Source organism: Symphalangus syndactylus, chromosome 3 (genome assembly GCF_028878055.3).
Source record: "Symphalangus syndactylus isolate Jambi chromosome 3, NHGRI_mSymSyn1-v2.1_pri, whole genome shotgun sequence".
NCBI classification, from domain to species: Eukaryota; Metazoa; Chordata; class Mammalia; order Primates; family Hylobatidae; genus Symphalangus; species Symphalangus syndactylus.
In genome coordinates, this window is record NC_072425.2 from 128,960,888 (window position 1) to 128,974,802 (window position 13,915).

The window sequence follows — 13,915 nt, forward strand, 5'->3', positions numbered from 1 at the left end:
GTATATTTAAAAAACCCCATCGTCTCAGCCCAAAATCTCCTTAAGCTGATAAGCAACTTCAGCAAAGTCTCAGGATACAAAGTCAATTGCAAAAATCACAAGCATTCCTATACACCAATAACAGACAAACAGCCAAATCATGAGTGAACTCCCAATCACAATTGCTACAAAGAGAATAAAATACCTAGGAATCCAACTTACAAGGGATGTGAAGGACCTCTTCATGGAGAACTACAAACCACTGCTCAGGGAAATAAAAGAGGACACAAACAAATGGAAGAACATTCCATGCTCATGGATAGGAAGAATAAATATCATGAAAATGGCCACACTGCCCAAGGTAATTTATAGATTCAATGCCATTTCCATCAAGCTACCAATGTCTTTCTTCACAGAATTGGAAAAAAACTACTTTAAAGTTCATATGGAACCAAAAAAGAGCCCGCATTGCCAAGGCAATCCTAAGCAAAGGAACAAAGCTGGAGGCATCATGCTACCTGACTTCAAACTATACTACAAGGCTACAGTAACCAAAACAGCATGGTACTGGTACTAGAACAGATATATAGACCAACGAATCAGAACAGAGGCCTCAGAAATAACACCACAAATCTACAACCATCTGATCTTTGACAAACCTGACAAAAACAAGAAATGGGGAAAGGATTCCCTATTTAATAAATGGTGCTGGGAAAACTGGCTAGCCATATGTAGAAAGTTGAAACTGGATCCCTTCCTTACACCTTATACAAAAATTAATTCAAGATGGATTAAAGACTTATATGTTAGACCCAAAACCGTAAAAACCCTAGAAGAAAACCTAGGCAATACCATTCAGGACATAGGCATGGGCAAGGACTTCATGACTAAAACACCAAAAGCAATGGCAACAAAAGCCAAAATAGACAAATGGGATCTAATTAAACTAAAGAGCTTCTGCACGGCAAAAGAAACCATCATCAGAGTGAACAGGCAACCTACAGAATGGGAGAAAATTTTTGCAATCTGCCCATCTGACAAAGGGCTAATATCTAGAGTCTACAAAGAAACAAATTTACAAGAAGAAAATAACCCCATCAAAAAGTGGGCAAAGGATATGAATAGACACTTCTCAAAAGAAGACATTTCTGCAGCCAACAGACACATGAAAAAATGCTCATCATCACTGGTCATCAGAGAAATGCAAATCAAAACCACAATGAGATACCATCTCACACCAGTTAGAATGGCGATCATTAAAAAGTCAGGAAACCACAGATGCTGGAGAGGATGTTGAGAAATAGGAATGCTTTTACACTGTTGGTGGAACTGTATATTAGTTCAACCATTGTGGAAGACAGTGTGGCGATTCCTCAAGGATCTAGACTAGAAATACCATTTGACCCAGTGATCCTATTACTGGATATATACCCAAAGGATTATAAATCATGCTACTATAAAGACACATGCACACGCATGTTTATTGCAGCACTATTCACAATTGCAAAGACTTGGAACCAACCCAAATGTCCATCAATGATAGACTGGATTAAGAAAATATGGCACATATACACCATGGAATATTATGCAGCCATAAAAAGGATGAGTTCATGTCCTTTGCAGGGACATGGATGAAACTGGAATCCATCATTCTCAGCAAACTATCACAAGGACCGAAAACCAAACACTGCATGTCCTCACTCATAGGTGGGAATTGAACAATGAGAACACATGGACACAGGGCGGGGAACATCACACACTGGAGCCTGTCGTGGGGTGGAGGACTGGGGGAGGGATAGCATTAGGAGAAATACCTAATGTAAATGACAAGTTGCTGGGTGCAGCAAACCAACATGGCACATGTATACCTATGTAACAAACCTGCACGTTGTGCACATGGCACCCTAGAACTTAAAGTATAATAAAAAAGAAAAAGAAAAACCCTCATGAAAATCTTAGGTATAAACTTCATAAAATATGTGCAATGACTCTACTGAGAGCTATAAAACAAGAATGAAATAAAGATTTAAATAAACGGAGAGATATACTATGTTTATGGATTGGAATACTCAACATTGTTAAGATGGCCTATTCTTCCACAAATGGTCTATAGCTTCAATGCAGGTCCATTGAAAATCCTACCAGGCTTTTGTAGATATAAACAAGCCAATTCTAAAATTTATAGGAAAGAATAAGGGGACTAGAATTAACTGCCTTCCCAACCCAAATGGTGAAAAAGATGAACAATGCAGTTGGTGGACCATACTGTGTGATATCAAAATTAACTGTAAAGTTAGGGTAATCAAGAGTGTAGTATTGGTGAATTGGTAGATACATAGACGAGTGGAACAGCATAGAGTTAAAAACAGACACACATTTTACCAGTTGATTTTCTACAATAGTGCAAAGACAATTCAATGGTAAAGGGATAGGCTTTTCAAAAATGGTGCTAGAAAAGTTAAAGATCTATTTTTTTAAGTGAGTTTGACCTATACTTCATACCATATGCAAAAATCAACTCCAAATGGATAATAAGCCTAAACTTATAAGCTATAACTATTAATCACCTGTTTTGTGGTACTTTTCAAAATCATGTATTAAATTTGTAGATATACACAAAGGTATGTTTTTGAGCCATTTATCCTGCATGAGTTTTTTTGTACATGTTTTTTATAGTAATGCCGTAACACTGTAATGACTATCATTTTGTCATACGGCTTTATGTTGGGTGAGACAAGTTCTCCCTCATTACTCTTATTTTGCTTTTTTACTTGAAAAGTCTATGCAATCCAACTCATTCTTCATTAGTCATCTGAATCGACTTTTCACTAGTATCATCAATGATATTTTTACCAAAGCAGTCTTTGCCTATTAGACCCCTGTGTAGCATTTGACATCATGATTACTCTTTCTTTGACATTCTCCCCAAATGTGTACATAACATTTGTATTAGTCAGTTTGGGCTGCCATTGCAAAATACCTTCAGCTCTCTTAAACAATGTAAATTAATTTTCTCACAGTTCTGGAGGCTAGAAGTACAAGATCAGGTTGCCAGCATGGCCAGGTTTTGGTGAGGGCTCCTTGCCTGGCTTGTAGAAGGCCACCTTCTGTGTCCTCACATGGGGGAGAGAAAGCTCTGGTATCTTTTTTTTTTTTTTTTTGAGATGGAGTCTTGCTCTGTTGCCCAGGCTGGAGTGCAGTGGCGCAATCTCGGCTCACTGCAAGCTCCGCCTCCCGGGTTCACGCCATTCTCCTGCCTCAGCCTCCCGAGTAGCTGGGACTACAGGCGCCTGCCACCACGCCCGGCTAATTTTTTGTATTTTTAGTAGAGATGGGGTTTCACCATGTTAGCCAGGATGGTCTCGATCTCCTGACCTCGTGATCCGCCCCCAAAGTGCTAGGATTACAGGCGTGAGCCACCGCGCCCGGCCAGTATCTCTTATAAGGACTAGTTCTATTGGATCAGGGCTCCACCCGTATGACCTCATTTAATCTTAATTACCTCCTTAAAGGCCCTATCTCCAAAACAGTCAAATAGCAGATAAGGGCTTCAACATATGAAGTTGGGGTGGGGGGGACAAATTCAGTCCATAGCAATATTATTTTCATATTTATTTTATTGTATTGTAACTGTTTTGCTATTTCACTACACTAGACTTTTGAGCTCCTTAAGGGTGGGGATTATATCTAATTCATTTGTGTATCTCTAATACTTGATACATAATAAGGCACCCAATAAACATTTAAAATGAATAATGAGATGACGTAATTCAACTTGTGTTCCCCTGTCTTAGGTAATGGTATTACCGTGTATCTGTCGTCCCAGGTTGTAAATCTCAGTCATTGTTTACTTTTCCCTTTTATATACCCTATGTTCAACTATATCCCTAGTATTAAGACTTTGACTTTCTAAAGGTCTTTCAAATTCATCCCTTCTCTGGCTCCAGGGCTACATCTTTCCTATCATCGTGTGTCAGATTGTTTTTACTGCCTCTTAACAGGATGTCTTAGTCAGTTGAGTGTTGCCATAAAGAAATACCTGAGGCTAGGTAACTTAGGAGGAAAAGAGGTTTGTTTGGCTGACAATTCTGCTGGCTGGAAGGTTGGGCATCTGGTGAAAGCCTCAATCCTCTTCCACTCATGGCAGAAGGCAAATGGGAGTTGGCATGTGCTGAGATTACATGGAGAGAGGAAGCAAGAGAGTGGAGGGAGGTGCCAGGCTCTTTTTAACAAGCAGTTTTGCGGGAACTAATGGGTGAGTACTCACTCCTCCTCCCCAGGGAGGGCATTAATCTAGTCTTGAGGAATCTGCCTCCATGACCCGAACACATCCCATTAGGCCCCATCTCCAATACTGGGGATCAACTTTCAACATGAGGTGTTGGGGGACAAACACCCAAACTACTGCACAGGATTTCTGGCTTCCAGTTTGTCCCATCCAATCCATACTTTGCTGCGAGATCAACTTTTCTAAAATGCCAGTCTAATCATATCACTACCTTTTAGTAACTTTCCATAGCTTAAGACTAACATCTTGAACTCTTACCCTGTCAGAGTCTTTTGTGATCTGGCTGCTGCCTACTTAATTACCTCACAACTTCCCAATGTATTCATTATGCTCCAGCCTTACTAATTCACCTACAGTTTTGTAAATATATGATCCCATTTCATGCTTCTGCACCTGTCCTTCCCTCTTCTTGGAATACTCTTCAACTTTTGTATCTTGTGATTTTTAAAAGGTGCTTTTAAAAAGGACTCTCCAACCATGGGCCCTTCCTGACCTGTTCCAGGTGGAATAACCTCGCCATCTTCAGTCTTCCAATACAGCTTGTAGAAATCTGATTTTAGTGTATTGTAATTATTTGTATCTATCATCCATACTAAATGATAAACTCTTGGAGGTTGGAGACCACATATAGTTTATTTTTATATTCTCAAATCGAACACACAGTAGGTACTCAATAAATGTTTGTTGAATGAATGAATAAATTAAATATATAGCTTTAATGTTAAAAGTGAATATTTTATTTATTCAACAACCACTGTGTGCTGGGCACTGTACTAGATGCTGGGGCAAAGGAGAATTATGGCATGTAGGTTACAATAATTGGTATTCTTTTTTTTTTGGAGACAGAATTTCACTTTGTCACCAAGGCTAGAGTGCAGTGGCTCGATCTTGGCTCACTGCAACCTCTGCCTCCCGGGTTCAAGTGATTCTCCTGCCCCAGCCTCCCGAGTGGCTGGGACTACAGGCACATGCCACCACGCCTGGCTAATTTTCTATATTTTAGTAGAGACGGGGTTTCACCGTGTTGCCCAGGCTGGTCTCGAACTCCTGAGCTCAGGCAATCCGCCCACCTTGGCCTCCCAAAGTGCTAGGATTACAGGCGTGAGCCACCGCACCTGGCCAATTGGCATTCTTTGAAGAAAAACTCTGAAAACAGACTGAATGCCATTTCTGTACAAAGAGGGGAAGTTCCTTTGTCTTTTTCCCCTCTGTTAATTCATCCTTCATACTCCTTATTTTTTTTTTTTTTTTTTTTTTTTTTTTTTTTTTTTTTTGAGACGGAGTCTTGCTCTGTCACCCAGGCTGGAGTGCAGTGGCACAATCTCGGCTCACTGCAAACTCCACCTCCCAGGTTCATGCCATTCTCCTGCCTCAGCCTCTCCGAGTAGCTGGGACTACAGGCGCCCGCCACCACGCCCGGCTAATTTTTTGTATTTTTAGTAGAGACGGGGTTTCACCGTGGTCTCGATCTCCTGACCTCGTGATCCGCCCGCCTCGGCCTCCCAAAGTGCTGGGATTACAAGCGTGAGCCACCGCGCCCGGCCATACTCCTTATTTTAAACCCCCTCCCAGAACTACTGTTTTTTGGCTGCCAATCTGACTGCCTAGAATAAGTTAAGAGGAAGATCAGTATAGGTGGAATAGCAGGAGATAGTTTAGTAACAGTTTAATTATTAGTTTTTGATAAAAGGTTCTGATTGGTCATTTCTCCTATGAAAGTCATAATTACAAGGACTTATACTTTTCCAAAAGTACCTTTTTAAACGGTAGAGACAGTCCAGGTGCAGTGGCCCATGACTGTAATCCCAACAGTTTGGAAGGCCAAGGTGGGTGGATTACTTGAGGCAGGGAGTTCAAGACCAGCCTGGCCAACGTGGCAAAACCTTGTCTCTACTAAAAATACAAAAATTAGCTGGGCCTGGTGGCACATACCTGTTATCCCAGCTACTCGGGAGGCTGAGGCACGAGAATGACTTAAACCCGGGAGGTGGAGGTTGCAGTGAGCTGAGATTGCACCACTGCACTCCAGCCTGAGCGACAGAGCAAGACCCTTTTTTTTTTTTTTTTTTTTTTTTTTTTTTTTTTGCGGCGGGGACGGAGTCTCGCTCTGTCACCCAGGCTGGAGTGCAGTGTCACGACCTCGGCTCACTGCAACCTCCACCTCCCGGGTTCAAGCAGTTCTCTGCCTCAGCCTCCCAAGTAACTGGGATTACAGGCATGTGCCACCACGCCCAGCTAATTTTTGTATTTGTAGTAGAGATGGGGTTTCACCATGTTGGCCAGGCTGTTCTTGAACTCCTGACCTCATGATCCACCCGCCTCGGCCTCCCAAAGTGTTGGGAAATACAGGCGTGAGCCACCGCGCCCAGCGAGACCCTGTCTTTAAAAAAAAAAAAAAAAAAAAAAAAAGTTTATCAACAAACCTGTGTTAAAGACCATGGCATCAACACTACAGATCTTAAGTTGCTAAGGTTCTGTACCTTTTAGACTGGAAGCATAAGCCCCTTGGGATCTGAGTTCCTAAGGTTGCTTTGCTTCTGTGGTTCTTGTTCCTATCAATTTTTCTTTCTATGAGTCACATGAGTATTCTCTACTACGGACCTCCAAAACCTAAGTATTGGCAGAGTCTACAGCTTCTGCTGTGTGTCTACCCTGCCTGGCTGAAATCTTCCCATGCTTCTCTGTCCTTTTTTGATCTTTAACAACGATACCTGTCATATCAGTTGCTGTTCCCCTACTATGAGTGAGGAATGATGAGTCCTCGCGATCGTGTCCATGTCTGAAGCAAGTCTTGTCCTCGTGGTCCTAGGCAATCATAGCATATGGACATGGTGTTTGGCAAGAGTGTGAGAGCTGTGGACTGTGACCTCAGGCAGCTTTGTTCTCCCGGGACACTTTGAATAACTGCAGATGGGTGGTTTGGAGCAAATGAATGTTCTAACCACAGTCTCTTTCTGATTGTAGAGTTGCCTCACTCACAGAGCTCTCCAACCGTCAGCAGCACCTGTACTAAAGTGCTCTATTTCACTGACCGGTCACTTACGCCCTTCATGGTCAATATACCAAAGAGGTGAGATTCTGGGATCATTATATTTCACTGTAAAGAAGGAAAGGAAGGCAGAACCTCATTAGTAACTGCCCATGTGAGCAGCTGAAAGGTGTTTGAGAAGCAGTATAGTGAGATCTCACTATAGTGAGATGAGCCAGAGAGACAGATTCTAGTTTCAGCTTCGCCACTATTCAGTGGTATTATAAAGGACAAGTCATGATCTACTACTAGATACAGGTACAATAATAGTACTTCCAATCCTGATAACTATGCAAATATTGCTCTGCATTTGGGAAAATCTTTTTTTTTTTTTTAAAGTGGTCAAAATAGCTCCTGCTGATACAATGGATTGCAGCCTGGCACTCACTCCAGGACTATGACTAATTGATCTTTGTTACTATTCAATGACTGCAACTAATCTCTATTGAGAAATTATGTCAAAAACCTTCCAAAAAGTTAATGTGCTTCCTTTTATTTAGAGAGGTTGTAAGATTTTCCTTAACTAGACAGTCTGCTTATTTAGTCTAGATAGAAGCCAGCTTCCTAAAGATAGAAGGATAAAGATGATGATACTTGATTTGATTCTACCATCCTAGAGAATTGGGATATTGTAGCAAAGAAGAAAATCAAGAGAACTTTGATATATTTATGGTTATCAACAAATTTTATTTCAGGGACTTTATATCTTATTTCCAGAGAAAAGTGATTTGGCTTCTGAAGCAATAAGTCAATTTTAAACTCTCACATCACCCCATATTTAATACTGTTTTCATTCCCTAGTGGTGACTGGTTTTCCAGCCTCTGCTGTTTTAGTCATCTGGGTTATCGGGGCAGTGACCTAACGAGGGGCTATTTCTGCTTATTGACTTTGGCAGGGGGCTAGGTTTAAAGTTAACATCTTATCTTTCCAGCTATTGATCAACAGTCTATTTTAGTGCTCTCTCCTTGTGTTGCAGGTTGGAGGAGGTGACGTTAAAGGATTTTAAAGCAGCTATTGATCGGGAAGGGAATCACCGGTATCACTTCAAAGCACTGGATCCTGAGTTTGGCACTGTCAAAGAGGAGGTAAAGAATCTGTGGGGAGTCTGTATGGTATTATTGGTCCTTTCTGAACCCTGAAGCCTCCTGTTCAAGCACTAGTGTCCAGAAGTACATAAGTTCCCTGAGTAGGTCAGAGGAATTTGCTAGAGCCTCAGACCATGGTCTGATTACTCTAGACAAGTGGTCATAGAATAGTCCAAGATGCTGATAGGTTCTTTAGTTGTAGGACTTCATCATTTGACTGAGAACTTGGATATAATTTTTATTTTAAATTATTTTGTTAGGGAAAATAAAGAACCTAAAGACAATAAGTAGTTTTCCATCTGTAGCCAAATATTAGAAAACTTCTTGCTTCCTATGTAGAGCAAAATAAACAGGCATGGATATATGGAACTGTATATTTCTCATAATGAAATCAAGGAACTTCTAGGGAGTTATGTATGCTTATGCCCAACTCCTTGAGTAAGTATTTTCTTAGCCTATGTGTCTCTTTATAATCCATTTGTCAAAGATAGACTTTCTTGGGGGAATACAGTTCTGGGTTATATAGTATTACAAGTGGATTCACTGCAGTTACAGAATGAAAAAAGTTATTATAGAGAAAGCAAAATTTTATTTTGTAAACATTTCCTCAGTGAAATGTTTTAGTAACCCTGTTTTATTAGTGGCTTAGGAAATGAGTTGAATGAATTAATGAAAATAACTGCATCTGAGAAATATGTTAAAATGAGTCTTTTTTCCCACCCTTTCTTTACATTGCCTGGTACCTAAATTTTCCACTTTCTCATTTTTAAAATACTTACACTCGCCAGGCGCGGTGGCTCACGCTTGTAATCCCAGCACTTTGGGAGGCCGAGGCGGGCAGATCACGAGGTCAGGAGATCGAGACCACGGTGAAACCCCGTCTCTACTAAAAAAATACAAAAAAATTAGCCAGGCGTGGTGGCGGGCGCCTGTAGTCCCAGCTACTCAGAGAGGCTGAGGCAGGAGAATGGCGTGAACCCGGGAGGCGGAGCTTGCAGTGAGCCAAGATTGCGCCACTGCACTCCAGCCTGGGTGACAGAGCGAGACTCCGTCTCAAAAAAAAAAAAATAAAATAAAATAAAATACTTACACTACATCTTTCCTCTAAGAAGCCCAAAGTACTTTGTGATTGGTAATTTATTAATTCTTACAAATCTCTATGAGCAAAGTAGTATCAGGGAATTTTTAAAACCATTTCATAGATGTGGATCTAAGAAAAAAATAAAATATCAGTTGCAGTTCTAGGGACAAGACCAAAAGGACATACACTCTTAACTCAAGGCTTTCTTCTACATGGTTGAGGTCTTATTTTTATTAGCAGCAATTGTTTAGTGAGTGAGATTCCCTGTTTTTTCACTGTGGCTTTTTTTTTTTTTCCTCTAGATTTTCCATGATGATGATGCCATCCCTGGATGGGAAGGGAAAATTGTAGCTTGGGTGGAAGAAGACCATGGAGAGAATTAATGCCAAGTATCAGATTGAGGGCTTATGGAACCTGGTCGCTCCCTGGCTGCTTCACTCAGGAAAGGGAACTAAAACCAGAATACGCTAAGAAGTTTCTAGTTTGTATGCCAAAACAGAAGCTTCTCCAAGCATGATGGCCACAGGTCAGTCCTATTTCTGTGCCTGGCATATCTGGTACTTAAAATTCTGTCCAAATGTAGACCATGGGTTCATCTGGAGTTCCTTGTCCGTGGGAACAGTGTTCTATTCTACTCTGAGGACAACAAACCGAAGGCCTTAAACGATGGGGATGGATGATCCCGCCTCTATAGGGGCATGGCTGCTATTATCTGGAAACTAGGAATTGGACGCATCATTCCTGTGTGTTACAGTATTAGTTTAATTGGCCTCAATGGTTGCAGCAATCAGAGTTCCAGCGTTTGTACTCACAGACAAGGCAAAGGTACCAGCTTTTCTGTTTCTTTGAACCTACTGCAAACCAAGAATAACTCATGAGGTGGTACCAAAGATGAAAGCCCAGTCTTCAGTAATCTTTTGAACCAGACGTGGATGGTGCTGAATTGTTGCTTGGATGGAAAAAGGGCTGCCCATATTGTGCTACACTATGCTAAAACTGTAATTTAGTAAGACCTTGGGCTGCCTCTTCTGTCTTAACTGGTTCTGCAGCTTGTCCTTTTGCCCACATAGGGCCTATTTCATGTACTGTTAGTTTTCTCTGGGGACTCTTTAACTTTAGAGCCATTTCTTTTTCTTCAAACTGATGAACTTTGTGTTTGAAAGGCATAAGGAGTGAAAAGGCTCCTTGAAAATCCAGGCGGGTATGGAAAGGTGCTGCTACCCATATCTTTTTGACTTTTTTTGTTTCATGACTTTAACTCATGGCATCTCCTTTGTAGTAAAAGGAGACAGACCATTAATTTCAGCATTTCTTTGTGATTTATAAGTACTGAGCATGAAGTACTTGTCTGCCCCTCCTCATTTCAAGGCCAGAGTTATTTTCTATTTATGTATTAGTCTAGGCTGATCCTTTAGGGCACAATAGAAACCATGGGGCGTGGAGCATGAGTTGTGAATGGCAGGGATCATTCTGGGTAAAAAAAACCTAGAATCATTTCTCATGTGCAACACTGTCAAGTGAAGAAGCTAACAGTTCAACTACCGAGATTATTTGATAACCTGGGTTTTCTCATTCATCCATCAAGCACCATCAGCCAATCAGCCATTATTATTTATATATGTATTACCAAAAGCAGTCTGTCTGCCTGTGACCTCCAGTGTACACTGCCAAACACAAGAGTAGGACACATCTGTTCTGGGTTCTTGACCTGTCTGTCTCCAATTCATCTCCCCTTTTCAGCCATTTCAACAAACTACTCTTTGGAGCTCTGAGATGACATCTTGTTGTTTTATATAGATGTATCTTTTAAAAATAGTTCACGTTTGGAGAATTCTTTTGTACTCATTTGCTTTTTGTCTGAGAACCATGTCTATTTTTATAACTGGAGTGTGAGTTCTGTATCTTCTCACATTCTGTATACTGTATCCATTTTCTAGAGAACCCAGTAGCTTTTATACAGTCTCTTCTTACCACCCCTTGTGGTTTCAGAACAAGCTTTATTTTATTACGAGTATACTAATGACAACTAATTCCTGTTCCAATTCTACCTGTTTTAGTTGTGAAGGTAGTTTTGTGTAATCCAGTTGATTGCTCCTCTGGCAGAGAGAAGGAGCTCAAAAGACACTTGATGTCTTTCATGTAAGTTTACCTAGTCTTTTCCTGTTGAAGAATTTTTCATCAGAAATGACTGGGAAAGTTTGGGAAAGTCAGCCAAAAAAAAGAGTGCATTTCGAAAGCAAACAGAAGAAAACAGTATATTCTCACAGTTTTTCCCCAGGAAGTCTGGAGAAAAAGTCCTCATGTCACCAATTTCTCTGTTGCATGAATTTTAGTGTTTTGCTATAAGACAGCATGAGGGCTATCAGGCCAAAATTCATTATTGTATTTCCAATACAGTTTGTCTTGAATGTCTGTCTCTTAAACCAGTTTTTACTTGTCAGTTTTCTCTCAGCAAAGTCTTACTATTATGTGGAATTTAACTTTTCAGAGAAAATTTCCAAAGTCCTCTACCTTATTTGGCTTTTATCTCTGTCTTTTGGAAAAGGAGCTGCATGGCCTCAGTGCCTCCATAAAAAGCTAAAGTTGAGTTCATGGGAGAACACTAAGATCATTTTTTTTTTCCCCTTTAGCTCGGTAATCTCATGTACCACAGGTAATGACCAAGCATCTCTGCTAGAGGATGTACCTCTCATAACTCCTGTGTAAAATGAGGATCCTGTTGGTGATCCTCATTCCAGTTTCCAAAGCGAGAGGAGCCTTCTGAGCAGAAGTATGCACGACTGATTCTGTTTGGAACAGTTTCCTATTTGGCTGCCTTCTAGGAGGCCTCCTGACTATATTCATAGTATTGTCCCCTGGTGGCATTGGTGTGGGGTAGCTTGTTCTGCTACTTGCTAAAGTACTCTTTCTTTGAGAAAACTGAGGAACCAGAATGCTTAGAGTTCATAAAATAATCTCTAAACCATATTAGGTTAAAACAAAATGACCATCTCACAAAAACATGTTTAGTTAAATGCTCAATTCCTTACAAAATCTTCATTTAAGGCTGAGTGTGGTGGCTCATGCCTGTAATTCCAGCACTTTGGGAGGCCGAGGCAGGAAGACTGCTTGAGCCCAGGAGTTGAAGACCAGCCTGGGCAACATAGGAAGACTCCGTCTCTATAAAGAAATTTTATTATAAAAGTAGCTGGGGATGGTGGCACACACTTGTAGTCGCAGCTACTCAGGAGGTTGAGATGGGAAGATTGCTTGAGCCCAGGAGTTTGAGGTTGCAGTGAGCTGATCATGCCACTGCACTCTAGCCTAGGCTACGGAGCAGGACCCCATCTCCAGAAAAAAAAAATAAAGTCATTTAAAAACTGAAGAATGTTCTGTTCTTGCTCAGTTCCCTAAATTAGCTGGGGGGATTGGGATACTTTACAATTTTTACATTTTTAAATTTGAAGAATTTGTTTTAAACTTACTTGGTAATGGCAGTTCTACTTACTGACCAACTTTTCAGCTCTTTTTGACCAGGATGGTTGCAAATTAGGGAAAATATACTCTACATCCAATTCAAGAGGACTTTAATTACTTAAAAGCATTTAGGTCATAATTAAAATTATTTTCACTGTTTCCATAAAATAAGCATTATGATTGCACACTCCTTCTACTGTCTGAATTTATGTAAGAGGTATAGCTTGCTTAAAATACATATATATGTAAAGTTATATTTTCTTAGAAACATGGATGTTTGCAGCCATTGCTTTCAAAGAGATTATTACTGTGTATTCTCCCTGTTTTACAATATGTTTTCATAAAGACTATGTTACACCAGAGGCTTCTGATTATCAAAGCGATAACCAGTTTTAACTGCCGGTATGTACCAGATTTGTGAACTAATTTAAAAAACCACAAACTATGAATAAAATGGAGTTTGCAAACTAAATATCATTAATGATTTTCACTTGTGTTTATTGATGAGATTAATCAATTATAGCCATTTACATTTAGTGAAAGCAAATTTCCTCAAGTGATCTCCCTGGTAGCATGATTACTCACTATGTGGAGTGGAGATAAGAATTACTTTATTGCTACAGATATTTTACAATTAGTATTTCTATGTAAGCACATAGGCTATTATCAAGGACAATTTATTTAGCACTTATTTTGAAATATGTAAGCATGCAAACAAATAAGAACCCAAGAGTATAAACTCTATGACAAAAGTCACGTATACAGGCATTAAGAACTCTTTCAGAAATGTGTATTTAAAATACCAGAATTCCCAAATCATTTGAAAGCTGCCTCTTAAATGCCTCTTATCAATTCATCTTAAATGTTTGCTATATTAAATTCTTTATCCCTGAGTGCCTTCATTTGACTTCCAATTACGTATTTTCACCTATTAATTGGCTATCCCATTATGTTAAAATTAAATATGTACGTAACTCAAAATCTTTCACTACCAACT

General features: G+C 40.1%; 1 protein-coding gene across 3 annotated transcripts in view; it reads left to right on the top strand.

The window, feature by feature from the left end:
- DIXDC1 (DIX domain containing 1) overlaps positions 1–13,395 on the top strand; it is a 97,683-nt gene extending 84,288 nt beyond the window's left edge. For all 3 annotated transcript variants that reach the window (XM_063636514.1, XM_055273096.2, XM_055273097.2), the window contains 3 exons: positions 7,232–7,337; positions 8,273–8,381; positions 9,765–13,395. In XM_063636514.1, coding sequence (XP_063492584.1) covers positions 7,232–7,337; positions 8,273–8,381; positions 9,765–9,845 — 296 coding nt within the window. In that variant the 3' untranslated portion in view covers positions 9,846–13,395. The remainder of the gene's footprint in view (positions 1–7,231; positions 7,338–8,272; positions 8,382–9,764) is intronic.
- The last annotated feature ends 520 nt before the right edge of the window (positions 13,396–13,915 follow it).